This window comes from Bos indicus, chromosome 10, assembly GCF_029378745.1.
Source record: "Bos indicus isolate NIAB-ARS_2022 breed Sahiwal x Tharparkar chromosome 10, NIAB-ARS_B.indTharparkar_mat_pri_1.0, whole genome shotgun sequence".
Lineage (NCBI taxonomy): Eukaryota > Metazoa > Chordata > Mammalia > Artiodactyla > Bovidae > Bos > Bos indicus.
In genome coordinates this window covers 75,960,439-75,976,413 of record NC_091769.1, presented here as the reverse complement: position 1 = coordinate 75,976,413, position 15,975 = coordinate 75,960,439, and the positions used below count along the sequence as shown (strand labels likewise).

General features: G+C 36.8%; 1 protein-coding gene across 9 annotated transcripts in view; it reads right to left on the bottom strand.

The window, feature by feature from the left end:
- Nucleotides 1–15,975, bottom strand: part of SYNE2 (spectrin repeat containing nuclear envelope protein 2) — a 325,236-nt gene that overhangs the window by 217,882 nt on the left and 91,379 nt on the right. For all 9 annotated transcript variants that reach the window (XM_070796701.1, XM_070796700.1, XM_019969038.2 and 6 more), the window contains 5 exons: nt 11,834–11,934; nt 10,060–10,161; nt 7,638–7,775; nt 1,471–1,635; nt 804–916 (listed from right to left, as the gene is read on the bottom strand). In XM_070796701.1, the coding sequence (XP_070652802.1) occupies nt 804–916; nt 1,471–1,635; nt 7,638–7,775; nt 10,060–10,161; nt 11,834–11,934 (619 nt within the window). The remainder of the gene's footprint in view (nt 1–803; nt 917–1,470; nt 1,636–7,637; nt 7,776–10,059; nt 10,162–11,833; nt 11,935–15,975) is intronic.

Sequence of the window (15,975 nt, the reverse complement as noted above, 5' to 3'; positions counted from 1 at the left end):
GATTGGCCAAATGTGAAAAACCTGTTTGGCATTTTAAAAAATACTGGGGCTTTAACATTTTCTTTTAATCACATGGAACTCAGATGCATCCTCACCTCTTTTTTTTTTTTTTTTTAAGTAAAACAAACATTGTGATGAGATATAAACCAGCTATTTCTAAGATAAAAATACCCAACAGAATTATGTTCTGAAGAAATTATTCCCCTATTGAGAACTTCTATGATAAAATGTTAATCTCTAAAACATTTTACTGAATTTGAAAACTTCCATATAAGAATACAACAATAATTTCCACATTTACATATTAACAGCTTTCATTATTAAAGGTAATACCTTCTTACTATCATTCTTTGAATAATGAGAAAAGAGAAGATGATGTGGACAAACACCAATTAAATAATCTTTAGTTTATAGTTTTTTGGAGTTTATTAAGTGCTCTCATATACTTCCTCCCATTTCACCTAGTATTCCTTGTGAGACATGAACACAGTGATTACCATTACTCTATATTTACAAATGAGAAAATGTGCAGAAAGACATAATAACTTGACCAAAACCAAGATAAAGAGCTCAGTTTCTGCGTCTACCTCCAGAACTTTTTCTACCACCATATCCTCCCAGGAAATAAAAGAGGAAGTATGTTATCATGCTACTATTACATAAAACACGAAGGAATTGTTATCAAGAGCTAAAGACTAATTGTCAAAAATTATCTACAAATCTGTATTTCCTGCTGCCTGCAGAACCGTGTTAGTGTTCATACATGAAGATGTCAGCAGTGGTGAAAGGATGGTGGTACAAACCGTCTTTTCATTTCCTCCAATTTTTCAGGGGGTACCAAAGGCAAATGGTTTTCGTCTCTATTTTCAAACGCCAGGAGAGTATTCAAATGGCAGTCAAATTTATCCATCAGACTCTGAAAAGAAATTCAGTATAACATGAACCACATTTATTGTCAAACTCTGTAACCAAGGGTTTGTTAACCTCATTTGCTCTGTGCACGCATTGCATCTTTTTTAAAAGAAATTCTAAAGCCCTTACATTTTCAACTAAAATGTTGTGAGTAAATATTTCCATCGTAGATGTTTTAAACTAGAACATTTTACAGAGAGGCAGACTGTGGTTTCTCTGGTAAAAGCATTATCAAATTCTTTTGTTTTTAGATGTATTTTCCATTCAATTGTGGGCTCAAATGCTATAAACCTCATCTATTAAATTCTTCCATATCATTTTAGTGAGAACCCAATCTCCCATGTTTTAAACAGTCTCCCCTCTCCTTTTTGGCCAGACTTTACAGTTGCTTTAGGACTTACTGGACAAATCGTTTTGGGTCCCAAAAATCTCCAGAGGAATCACCTAAACCATCCTCAAATACCCACTATATTTCCTTCCCTTTCTTCTAGGAGAAAAGTCTTCCTCAAGAACAGTTCTAACAAAATATAGATTTTTCCTTGTTTCTTCTTTGCCAACCTGGAATAAAGTAATTTTCTCTTGTGTTAGAGCCATGGCTTCACTGTAATCCTGGGAGACTGACAAATCTTCATCTATAAGCTTTTCTACCTCCTGGAGCCAAGTTTCTATTTGATAAAGGGGTGAGGGCAAGACACGATTCAACTCTGTTTGCCACACGTTAATCTGAAAAAAAAAAAAGGAAAGATGTTCTTCAGTAGACACTTCTCTAGTTTATTTGTTCACATACAGTATGCTTAATCCTCTAAAGAATTATTTTAAAACAACCCTTTAAACACAATACTTTAATTCTGATATGTTAGTCAAGGAAATACTGATCAATAGGTATATTTCTAAGTATCATTGGCTAGCTGCTGATCGAGAAGATAATTTGTTCAAAAGCTTCAGAAGAGGGTGCAAGAATGAAAACAAATGTTTTGATCAACCCACAATCAGTTATAAGAAGGGAATCAGAAATAGTTACAGCAAGGGGGTAAAAAGTTAGTTGTAAATAGTTACAAAGTGGGGGTAGACTACTGTACTGAACGACCGTTTGAAATCCTATAATCCCCTGTCTTCTCTGACGTAACATCTACAGCTAGCAAGCAGATGTATAGGTTATTTTCCTCACTAGCCCCAATCGTCTATTTATATTAGATATCTCTACCACATCTCCTGATTATTTGTCCTTCACCAGAGCCCCCGCCCCTCAATCCCACTGCCTCCTCCTTCCTCAGTCTTCCCACCACTCCTGACATGTGTGACTCACACACATGCCAACCACCTATTGCCCCAAGCCCTGATTACCTTCTCAGGTCTTTGCTTTTTCTGCCCCTTCTACCTGAATTTTCTCCCTGCTGAGGAACCACCAAAACTCACTCACACATTCATACATTCACTCATTGAGCCAATTAGAGGTACATGAATGGCAATGTGGAGGTGGCTTAAATATGTGTGCTCAAAACTGAAAGAAGCAGAATAACATATAATACCAATTTATACAACTTAATACATGGTTACGTAAATACTTTACTGCATTTTGAAAGAACATATACACGAAAAGATACATACTAGGCACATCACAATGGTGGCCTAAGGAAAAAGAAGAATGGAAGGAGGGTATGAAGATAAAAGCAAATAAACACACAATTTGTGTGTGTCAGTTGCTCAGTCATGTCTGGCTTTTTGCAACCCCACGGACTGTAGACTTAATAAGTGAATAAAATAAGAGTAGGATCTTGTCCAGATTGATGTGTCATGAAGACAAGAGTAAGTTTAGCACAACTGTCCACACATCTGAGGGTCAACCAGATGAACAGCAGCCACAGCTCCTGCCAGACCCACCTAGTGGGGGAAACAAACAAGTTCATGGTTACAGTAATGTGTGAAGAAGTGAAGTGAAGTGAATGCTGCTTAGTCATGTCTGACTCTTTACAGCCCCATGAACCATAGCCTGTCAGGCTCCTCTGTCCATGAATTCTCCCGGCAAGCACTGGAGGAGGTAGCCATGCCCTCCTCCAGGGGATCTTCCTGACCCAGGGATCGAACCTGAGTCTCCTGCATTGCAGCCAGATTCTTCACCATTTGAGCCACCAGGGAAGCCCATAGTAAAGGGTGGTCAGCAGTATAACAGAGCAAAGGGCTGGGGAGGACCCCACATTGATGATGAAAGCATAAGTTTTAAATTTCTACTCTCTCTTTTATCACAGTTCTACTAAATAAATTGTCAGTATTCTTAGAGTTAAGTTGCTTTTATAGGTAAGAATAGGCAAAAATTAGGTTACTTTTTAAGAATAGGGTTCTTTAATTCATAATTAACTCATTGAAAAACATTTATTGGTTGCCCACTATATACAAGGCAAGTATTAAAAAAAAAAAAACCATTAAATCCACAACGCAAATACAAAGATGTAAAATGAGAACAAAGCTAGGCTCTTTTAAGGCAGTCAAATGGCACTATTCATAAACTAGAAGCATGGAATTTTCTGCATTTTGGTTTGCTTTTTTTTTTTTTTAACATTATTGAGGTATAACTGATAACACTGTAAGATATTTAAAGTGTACATGATGGTGATTTGATATACATTTACATTGTAAAAGGAGTCTCACCATCTAGTTAATTAACATTCATCATTTCACATATTTATCTCTTTTGGCAAGAACATTTACGTTTTACTCCCTTAGCAAATTTCAGTGATATAATACAGTGTTAAGCTATAGTCACCAAGTTTTACATTATCTCTTCAGACCTGAATCATCTTATAGCTGAAAGTACCCTTTAACCAACTTCTCCCTGTTTCCTACCACCTCAGTCCTGGACAACCACTTTTCTATTCTCTGTTCCTATGACTTTCATTTTCTTTTCTTGGCCTCGTCATGCTGCTTGCAAGATCTCAGTTTCCAGGAATTGAACCCAGGCCACAGCAATGCAAGCCCAGAATCCTAACCACTAAGCCATCAGGGAACTTCTAAGTTTGACTTTTTAAATAAAGATTCTGCATATAAGGGATGTTATGCAAGTTTATTTTCTCAAAACACATGTAGCAAAAGACAGCTTTACAATCCTAAATCATTAATTATATGCCGTGAAGCCTCCAGGTGGAAAAAAATGAAAAAGAGATTCTCATTATTATGAATTTTAATATAAAGAAGCTAGGATGTACTTTTATTATATATGTATATGTGTGATTTATTATTATTAGCATTTCCCCCAAAATAAACAGAAAACTGGCAAACAACTGAGCAAAAGATGAGCTAAGAATGATACCTCTAACTCAGCTATTATTCTTTTCGCAACTGAAAGAAAGCTGTATGTTTGTTTATTTTTAATTGGAGGATAATTGCTTTACAATGTTGTGTTGGCTTCTGCCATAGATCAACATGAATCTGCCTTGGGTATATGTATGTCCCCTTCCTCTTGAACTTCTGTCCCTCCTCCCACCCCTCTAGGTTGTCACAGAGCACAGGGTTGAATTCCGTATATGCTTTGAAAGAAGACAAATGTGAGTTTTCTGACTGTGAGCTGTACGCTATGCAGCAGTAGGAAGAGGAACGATAGAAGGCAATATTTGTCTTTCATTCTCCTTCCACTCTTAACATAGAAAACTAGTTCTATGCTTTCTTTCTCAGTGTTGGAAATTACTTTTGAATTTGAATGAAAATTTATATAAGATCTTGTCAGGTCAAAATAACACAATGTGGCTATTTCCTATACAGGCTTAAAATGAAACCATTTATCAAGATACTTTGAGATATCTGTGTCCTCAACCAATTGAACCAGAAACTGGATGGTATTCACTGTTATACATATGATAACTTTAAAATTACTAAGTTTCATTATGTAACACCAAAAAAATGAGTGGCAGTCTGCCTAAGGATTGGATTTTCAAGCTAGCATCAATTTGTAGCACTTACTTTTGTAAAATAGTTCTTTTAATGATTTTTCCTCATTATTTTGGGTGATTTTTCCAAATCATAGGCAGCAAAATGAGGCCAGATCTCAGTGGCCTGGAACAGCCTGAACTATACAGACAGCATCTTCTTCCTCTCCTGTCTTGTTGAGGATTTGTAACAGAGTTCCTGCCCTTCACAAGGATCAGAGTTGTCAGAGCTGTGATCAGAACAGGAGCTGATAACACAAGGAGCACTGCCACTTTATGGGAAGATTTCTGGAGCTGCACTGGTCCTTCAAAATTAGGGACTCAGAAAGTGTGGCTCTTTTTAAGCCACTGAGCTAGTGTTGAACACATTTCACAGACGGTGTGATAAATGTATTCTGAAAACAGGCTGTCACTCCAGGTGGTCAAGAGTCTTGAGCAGGGATTGGCAAAGTTTTTCAGGGCCAAAGAGTATTTGTGATGCATAATCTGTTGTAACTCTGTAAATTCACTAAAAGTCAATTAGCCATTTAAGATGAGCAGATTCTATGGCATATAAATCATACCTCAACAAAACTGTTTAGAAAGAATGAAGACAGGACTTTGCTGGTGGTCCCAGTGGTTAAGAATCCACCTTCCAATGCAACAGACATGAGTTCAGTCCCTGATGGGGAACTAAGATCCCACATGCCATTGAGCAACTGAGCCTTTGCACCACAACAAGGGAATCCCCCAGGCACTACAACTAGAGAGAAGTCTGCATGCTGCAATGAAGAGCTTGTACACTGCAATAAAGACCAGGGAAGCCAAAATAAAAAAAGAAGACCTGCAATACAAGGTAAGTTAAAAGAAGTTTTCGAGCTGAAAAGAAGTGAGTTCAGAAACTCAAATCTCTAGGAAAGAGCAAAGAACAATGGAAATGTAAATAGTTATATAAATATGAAAAACTGATTTTCCCCTTAATTTATTTAAAACACATGACTGTTTTGAACAAAAATTTATAACATGGTCTTGGGAACTATAAAACATATGTGTGTGTCATACATATATTTATATATAAAGCAACCAGTCATAAAAAGTGAGAGATTTGATTGCAAGACTTCTACATGTTGTAAGAAGTTGTACAACTTAGAAGTTTACAACTTTTAAGTAGATGGCAAAAATTTTATAATGTATATTGTAATCACAGTAAAAATACAATATGAGGTAGAGTTAAAAAGCCAATAGCTAAATTAAAATGGGATTTAATATGTTAAAAATTAACATAATCTAAAACAAGGCAAGAAAATAAAGAATAGAGATACCGAAAACAGAGGTGTGTGTACTTAGTCGCTCAGTCATGTCTGACTCTTTGCGACCTCATGGACTGTAGCCCACCAGGTTCCTCAGTCTGTGGGATTCTTCAGGCAAGAATACTGGAGTGGGCTGCCATGCCCTCCTCCAGGGGATCTTGGAGGAGGGACTGAACCCAGGTCTCCTGCATTGCAGGCATATTCTTTACCATCTGAGCCACCAGGGAAGCCCTCCCAAAAAACAGAGGGGATAAACATTAAAAAAGGGCTTCCCAGGTGGCACTAGTTAGTGGTAAAGAACCCACCTGCCAATGCAGGAGATGTAAGAGACACAGGTTCAATCTCTGGGTCAGGAAGATCCCTGGAAAAGGGCATGGCAACCCACTCCAGTATTCTTGCTTAGAGAATTGCATGGATAGGGGAGCCTGGCCAGCTGCAGTTGATGGGGTCACAAAGAACTGGATATGACTGAAGCAACTTAGCATGTACACAAACATAAAAAAGCATAAGATGATAAACCTACACTGAAGTATATCAATAATTACATTAAATATTGTGTAAACACTTGAGTGAAAAAGCAGATGTTGTCAGAGTGGATAATGAAGCAAGATCCAATTATATGCTATCTATGAGATGCCCTTTAAATAGAAAGACTCAAATAGGTTGAAAATAAATGAAGGAAAAAGATGTGGCATACAGTCAGCATAGGAAGAATGCAATGATGATACTGATATCAGATTAAGTAGACATCTAGAAAAATAGTCTTACCAGAGATAAACAGTAATATTTCATAGTGGTAAAAGTGTTGATTCAGGAAGACATAACAGTCATAAATGTACATACTTAATAACAAAGTCTTAAAATACATGACACAAAATTTGACTAAATTAAAGGAAGGATTGCTACAGATTTTAATAATCCTCTCTCAGAAATTGGTAGAATGAATGTCTAGACAAAAGGACAGTCAAGGCATAGACAATCTGAATACTACCAACCACCTTGTCCTAGCTGATATTTACAGAATGCTATATCAGATGACTACAGAATACATGTTCTTCCATATATACCATATGGTATATACCATAACACATGAGTCAATAAATTTTAAATGACTGAAATCATACAGATATATCCAGACACACATTTATCACTACACTTTCTCTCTGGGTCTGTCCCTACCCACTTGAAGCATCTATTGATATTGACACATGGTCCTGTCCCAAAGCAGAGAGGAGGCTGCAGGTCAATACTGGTAGAATAAGGATTCCGATTGCAAGAACTGATGGCAGATACAAAAACTTTGGATAAGCCTACAATTTCTCTCAAGAGAATGTTATAAGTTCCTATTCATATCAACCACTACTCAAACGAGATAATGGAGAAAATGTAGTAACATTCTCACAACTTTCTGTTGAAGCATCTACCCTGTCTCTTACAGAATTCCTCATGGAAGTCTCAAGCTCTGGTCCAACAAACGAGCTGCCCCACAAAAATGTTCTAATCAATGTAACGCAGTAACCTGGTAGTTGAGACCATCCCAGGCTTCTCTCAACTGCAACTGATCTTTATTCAGGTCATCTACATTCCTTTTTATTGTCAGGACATCCAAAAAGCGTTCTTTTTCTTTGTTGAATGACTCCAGAAAGGACAGCAGGCTCTACAATTAGAAGAATAAAGACAAATGTTTAAACCAGCTTATAAAATGTAATTTGCTATTTGAAGGTCTATAGCTGTAGATTATATTTAAATTTTTTACTTAGAAAAAACGAAAATTCCCTAAATCTAGGATCCTCTCACCAATCCATTTTCTTTCTTCAGTGCACCCTCACGATCTGGGCACCCTTATAGTGACATAAGTCACAGCTTTTGCCTCTACTGGAGTAAGGCAGCAAGGGCACTCAGCTCTAGAGGACAAGTCGTAATAACCCATGAAAAACGTAAGTTTCTCCTCCCTAAATATGTGTTCACAACAAAATAAGAATGAGTGGAAATAAGAATTAAATGACAGCAGTCAAGTATAAATGGTTTTTGAAGTGTCCATGATTTACTGAGCTTCAGTCAATTCTTCCCAAGTCATTTTATACGAATTTTAGAAAATACTGTCTTTTGGACTCTGTGGGAGTGGGGGGGATGATTTGGGAGAATGGCATTAAAACTTGTATAATATCATATAAGAAATGAATCGCCAGTCCAGGTTCGATGCAGGATACAGGAAGCTTGGGGCTGGTGCACTGGGATGACCCAGAGGGATGGTATGGGGAGGGAGGTGGGAAGGGGGTTCAGGATGGGAACACGTGTATACCCGTGGTGGATGCATGTTGATGTATGGCAAAACCAATACAATATTGTAAAGTAAAAAATAATAATAATAATAATTTTAAAAATAAATAAATAAATAAAAAGAAAGAAAAAAGAAAATACTGTGTCTTTGCCCTCAAAAACTTAATAAATAAATCTTTTCTTGGCATGTATTTGTGTGAAATACTGGTATTTGAGTCAACAACTGCATAAATACTATTCAAAAGATTACCCATAAACTTTGGCCATGTTTCTAATTAAATTTTGTGTTCAAACTGAGGGATAATTAAATTCTTTCTAAAAATAACCTCACATAGTCTTTCATTTAGGAAGCCTGAATCTGTGGTACTTTAGTAAATCAAAGAGAGAGCAAGATACTTTCTGTGGACACTGAGCGCCTTGTCGAAAAAACTCTAAGGGCAGAGCTCAGAGGCAAGAAGCACAAGAAGCCCACGCAGTTCAGACAGAAGGAAGATGAGATCCCTTCCTTTGGTGGTGGCTCCAAACCAAAAAGAAAGGGGAGGCCAGCAAGTCACACAACCCACAGAAAGGCTGGACTGGATTCATCCAATTCCCTCCCTTAACCAATGTGGGGATAAAGACCTAGAGGTGCTCATGCTGGGTAGACCCATGAGAGTTTCCTTTTTAGGATGGTGACCAGGTGGGGAGCACACTGGGTTCTGAGAAATAGACCTGTGGACCTTCACATTGGCTCCTGTTAAGTCTCCTTCAAGATGCAGAGGGAATAACTGCTTACCCTGGAGAAGCATCAGGACACCAAGAGAGCTACAGCTTTAAAGCTAGACTTCATTCAAATCCCACCTCTACCTCATAGTATCTATGTAACTTTAGATAAATCCCTGGGTCCTCCTAAGTCTTATCTTCATCTGTAAAACTGAAATAACAATACCATACTCTGCAAGATGTTATAACATGTAAAATGCTTATCAGCAAGGTGCCTGATATGTAGCAAATGTTCAATATATGGTGATAATATCAGTTGTTATTACTCCCCAAAGGACATGCTGGCTGAAACCCTGCACTGTACTTCCAGGATGGCTCCATTTCTGATTTCCTAATCTTTTTTTCTTTCAAATTCTTTCTGAAAAGCATATTTCTGCTCTAGACCAGGGATTGGAAAACGTGTAGTGTAACAGGCAAGATAGCAAACATCTTCATCTTTGTGTCCTGGGCCATATGGTCTCTGCTGTTACTATTCAACAATGCGATGAGAATGAGGTCACAAACCATACTTTAATGGGCATGGCTCATATACAATGTATATTATAATATAATATATTCAATAACAGTGTATTCATAAAAAAGGTGGTGGGGTCAAGAGACCAGTTTGCAATTTCCACACTGAAACCTTACTACTCAAAGTTCTCTAAGGATTAGTAGAATCAGCACCATCTAGGAACTTGTGAGAAATGCAAAGTCTAAGGCGCCATCCCAGAACTACTAATTTAGAACCTGTACTTTAACAAGATTTCCCAGAAGCTCTGTCCCTAGAACTCAGCATTAAAACTTGGGAGTTCATTTGGTATTTAAATAATTAGCTCCGAAAGATTTTTTTTCTAAAAACATCCTACTCTTCCCTAAGAGTAAACCACAAAAAAATTGCTGTTTAAAGTCATACTTACTTCATACGTTTTACAGTAGGTCTCATTTTCTGAATCCGTTAGCATTTTCTGTACCTTCTTCTCTTGTAGAGCTAACCAGACCATAGCATCTTTCACCTTTCCCTGTAATTCACACACACCCATACACACACATTTAAAAGTCTATCCTAAATAGACTGATTTTTTTAACAACAAAATTAACAACTTCAAACAGCGGTGAAATAATGTAATCACTACACACCAGTGACTCACTTGTGTCAAAGAAGGATTTTGCTCATGTAGCACCTTAAATTTTAAAATGGACTGAAACTAGAATCTGAACAGAACGTGCTAAAAGAACAGGGCAATCAAGCTCTTAGCTTTTGGCTCATTCACTTCCATCATTCTTCAATTTTAGAGAATGTTATTCTAAATTATTCATTTATAACAGGCATTTCAGAATTCTGCTTTCCAATAAACCCAAACATGGGTAACTCAAGAAATGTTTACATCTACTAAATAAATGACATCAAAACATATCTTGAACAATTTAAAGATGCTACAAATAACACTACTAAAGGCTTTGGTTAAGCTATCCTATGGAAATGAGCAACATTTAGATTCTCGTTTAGGTGGTAAACTTGCACACATTTAGAAGCAAAGTTTACTGCTGGGGAATAAAGCCAAAGAAATTACATCTTACTTCGTTTACTTTTTCCTTTAACCTTCATTTCCTTTTTCCTTCCTACTAAGGAAGAGTGTTTCTATATATTTTTGGATCTGATTTCATGGACAGTTGAATTTTTAATTTTAGTTTTTAATAAGAAAATTAATTAGAAAAAAGAAGTTCCTCAGCAGGTCAGAAATAAATGAAGTACATTATAAGCCCAAGTCTCAGCTTGAGTCTCTCCTCCAGAGTCAGCAACAATCTGGCTTGGTGCCTCAAACATAACAGTTGGGAACACATAGTCCTAAATTCGTCAGACAAAATGCAGTAATACGACTGCATGCTTACATGTCTGAGGAAGTAGTTTACATTTAAAAATAATATTGAAAAACATTTTACTAAATTCACAGCACTCGTTTATCCATAAAGAAACAGGTTGTTTACTTTCAGCTCTGATTTTTATGAAATTTCCACTCACAATACTTTGTGTAACTAACTGAAAGTCAAAGGAAAAAACTGTAAAAATCTGATGGAAATTCAAGAGTGTCTCAACAAACAAGGATTAAGAGTGGAACACAATGATTCCATTGATACGAAGCTAAAGAACAGGTAAACTGGAAATATGCTAAAATTAGACCGTGATGATGGTGCACAACTTTGTAAACATACTAAAACCACTGAACTGTACATTTTAAATGATTTAATTTTATGGTATGTGAACTGTATCTCAATAAAGCTGCTAAAAATTACAACAGAGAAAAGTCTGATATCTCTAAACTGTTTTTAAAGCCTGCTATAAGTTGTCCTATATAGTACCTATCTAAATGTTGTCTTAGGTAATTCAGCAAAGTTTAATAAATTACTGCTTTTAACTTTAAAAAAAAATAAGCAAAACTAATCTACAGTGAAAGAAACTGGAGTGCTGGTTGCTTAGGGTAGAGGAGTAGGGACAGAGAGGCACAGTGAAACATCTGGGTAACAGAAATGTTTTACGTCATGATTAAAGTATGACATATGGTGTATGCATTTGTCAAAGCTCACTGAACTGTACAGTTAAGATCTGTGTGCAAATTATGCCTCTATGCTAACAATTAAACCATTAGTAGGGTACAACAAAAATGAGCTTGGTTTGTACTTATAAGGACATACCTGGGCTTCATCTCCAGACCCAGGTGCCTTCTTTGAATACTGCAGAAACTGTGCCACATAGGTCATGATCGACTTTTCATCAGGATTAACAACATCCACGTCTGCAAAATACACCGATCAGCCTCAGGTGTGATTTACTGTAATACTCAAGAACAGTATTGAAATGAACATGAAATGAATCAAAGCAGTCAACCAATCATGCAATCTCTGCACACTCACCCTTGCTCCAAGACTATGCAGTAGTTAAGAGTTTAGATCTGGAGTCAGAAGGAGCTGGGTTGAATCCTGGCAGGAGTACATGCACAGCCTTGGTTTCCTAATAATAAAAAAGTCACTGTGCATGTTGTGTGTACAAGGACATAAGTAGTCAGGGAGGGTGGAAAGGAAAAGGATAGCCTTCCTCTTTCTGGTGATTCAATGCAGAAACTCCTCCAGGAGTCTAAGAATATAGAGCAAACGGAATTCACTCCTGACACACTGGTCTCTGCACTTGTACCTAAAGAATCTCAAAGAGTATATGCTGTATAGAAGATCTGTTCAAAACATCCACAAGATTTTATTCATTCATTCATGGAACAAATACATTTACTGAGAGCCGTCTATGGGCCAGTCTTTGCATTGTACTGAAATTGTCCATGGTGAAATAAATTTGGAAAATGCTGATTTACACAAATTTAAAATATTATAAATTAATTAAAGGGCAGAACATCTCCAGGCCTATAATAAATTAAGTAATTTGCAAAATCAAAAGAAAAGATTGCAGTACGTTACAGGTAAAATGAACACATGATTTGGGGATGTCTTTAGCTATGTCCAGTGAAGATATTGACAAGGAAATCTATGTTTATTAATTCCATTAAACTCAATTTAAAAATATTTGCGGACAGTCAACAAATGCAGGTCACAAGCATGACATGTAAGGCTCAGACTTTGCTCATAGGGACTGTCTCATCCCTCCATTCAGCAAGTAGATGCTAGACTCCTGAGTAGATGCTAGATGCCTTAAGACATTATTTGCCCCTCAACGAGCTTGCAGTTAGGAGAAAAACAAACAAATACAACAAATTATGCATGCTTTAGGAAACATGTTTCCCAGTGAGTGCTTTAAGTCAGCTGAGAGAAGAAGTGAAACTAATCTATATCCAAATAATAAACGTAAAGACAGTAAGCACACAAAAAGAATCAATAAAAAGGTAGGAGTGGGGTTTCAATAAAGAAAGGATCCCTAAGAGTTATTTTATCTTTTATTGGAAAAAATATAAATATCAAGAGATACATAAAATAATTATATCACCTTAACTGGATACTTTAAAATATTTTTACTGGATAAGAAGGAATGCATAGTGAATAAAAGTATTAACAAGATTGTCTCAAAAGATAATTCCCTTATTCAAATATGACTTTGGTATTTGGTCTGCATAAATAATCATGATGTACTTCACATTTTTGACCTATTATTTAAACTATATAAAACGAATTATAGGAAATCATTTATACAGTGGAAATTTGTTTTGATTAAATTGTTTATTCCTCTAGTTGCATGGTTATTTTCACATACTAGACTAGAGAAAATAGTTAACACTAGTAATAAAGGTTTAGCAAACACAAGGAGAGGAGCAGTTAAAAAACAGAAATAGGAAATAAAGCAAAGCATGGGGGAAAATGAAGAAATTTTTAAAAGATAATGAAAAGTCAATTAGGGAGGACAAAAGATTAAAAAACAAAAAGAAGTAAGAAAAATAAAGGAGGGGAGAAAAAACAAGAAGATGGGTGAAGGTCAAATAAGAAGGATTATTAACAAGCAACAAGAAATCAGACTAATAACAAACCTAACATTATAGAAATATGGAACCATTAGCCTAACTTAGGAATATCACCTAATTTAACTTCTACAAAAACAACTAAGTTTCAAAAAAGTAAGAATCAGTAGCAGTGAGCATACGCAGCACCCAGACCTTGGTTTCCAATACCATTCTCCAATAAAAGGAACCAGGGCTCCTTGGAGGAATGACTGACCCAGGACTACAGTAGGAAGTACAGAAGATGAGCCTGGAGCATCTCGTAGTGCCAGAGTAAGGAACTGCCCATGAATGGAATTTTTTCTAATTAGAGCAATAGAATAAAGTAGTACTGAGTCTACAGTGACATAAATAGTTGGATAAGTACATAAATGGAGAAGAATAGGCAAATCTCCTGTGCAGAATTCCAAATAATTTATGTAGCCAACCTGCCCTCAAGGAGAGTGAGCATAGCTCTCCTGAGCGTGGGCTGTGCCTGGTGATTTCCCTTCAGAGAGGAGAGTATGGGATAGGGGAAACAAAGAGTAATTTCACAGTGGAGAAAACTCACAACTACTACCTCAGACAGGAGATCAAGGTCAACATCAACAGTGCTGTCGAGCTGACAGTCTGAGAAGAAGCATAACACAAATTCCAGTAGAGAGGCATCCAGCAAAATACCTGAACAGTAATCCTCAAAGCCATCAAGTTATCAAAAACAAAACAGAAAAAGGTCTGAGAAATCATCACAGTCAAGAGGAGCTCAAGGAGATATGATGACTAGATGTAATGTATCCTGACAGGATCCTGAAGAGAAACAAGGCGTTGGGGGATGACTAAGAAAAGGTGAACAGAGTACTGCCTTTATTATAACATAACAATATTGACTCATTAATTGTAACTAGTGTACTGCACTAAGATATTAACAATAGGGAAAACAGTGTCCAGTATACAGGAACTTATTGTACTACCTTCCCAATTTTCCTGTATATCTAAAACTGTTCCTAAAAATAAAGTATATCAAAAATTAAAAATAAATGAAGTATCAATAAATGTTGCAACATATTACGGGTGAACTTTGAACATTATGCTTAATTTAAAGAAGTCAGTCACAGAGCAGTTCTCCTGGGTTCCTTATCCAGCTGCTCCCCACCCAGGCAAACTTCCCCCCCAAATTCTCTTGCTTTGTCAGCAAAATAAAATATAGAAAGCCAGCCACAAAAGGCCAGGTATTTGTATGATTCCATTCATGTGAAATTTCCAAAACTGGCAAATCTACAGGGACAGAAAGTAGATTAGTGGTTGCCTAGGGCTATGAGTGGAGGGGAGGCAGGGTTGACAGGGTTGGGAGGTTGCGGGAAATGGCAAGGGACTACTAATGGGCTCCCTGGGTTTATTTAGGGGGTGCCGAAAATGTTCTAAATTTGATTGTAATGATGGTTGCAAATTTTGTGAATATACTAAAAACCATTCAATTGTAGAGTCAAATGGGTACACCACATGGCATGTGAATATATCCTAATAAGGCTATTGAAAACCAGAAAGGTTAAGTGACAAAGACATAGTCAACTCAGTCAGTGATGTGCTTATATCAGCCTGAGAGAGCTGATCGTTAAATTTTCAGCAGTTCCATAAGTCAGTTGTTAAACACAGCATTAAAAATTAAATTAGATAAATGTACAATTACATAAATTATAATAAAACAAGGGTAATAAATACTCAAAACTCATCAGTACTCAACTATTTCTTTGCAGTTTACTTATCTACACGCCTGGGACTATGCTTATAGTATCTGTAAGATAGAAATAACATGCAATGATATACTACTGTGCATCTTTTCCCAATGTGTTCAATGACTTCACATTGGAGGCAAGATTTATACCACAGAAAATCAGCAAATGTGGGCTTGATTTGCTGTTTCCTTGAGTGCTAAGAGGGCTATCCTGGTGACTCAGATGGTAAAGAACCTGCCTGCAATGAGAGAGACTCAGGTTCAATCCCTAGGCTGGGAAAATCCCCTGGAAAAGGGAATGGCTACCCACTTCAATATTCTTGCCTGGAGAATTCCATGGACAGTGGAACCTGGTAGGCTACAGTCCATGGGATCACAAAGAGTTAGACATGACTGAGAGACTAACACTTTCTGAGTGCTAAGAAAGAGATGGAGAAATTGTTAATAATGCAGGTTAATCTTAAAAGTATGTCCTGTCTATAGCTGTCAAACTGTGACTATAATAAAACTCAAACTTTTCCAGTATTCTTTCAGCAATAATTTATTCACATCACTGAAGAACAAGTGAAGTTCTGACATGCCTCTTTGCTGTTGCACTTACTCATTAATGCAAAGGAAGTTACCCACCCACA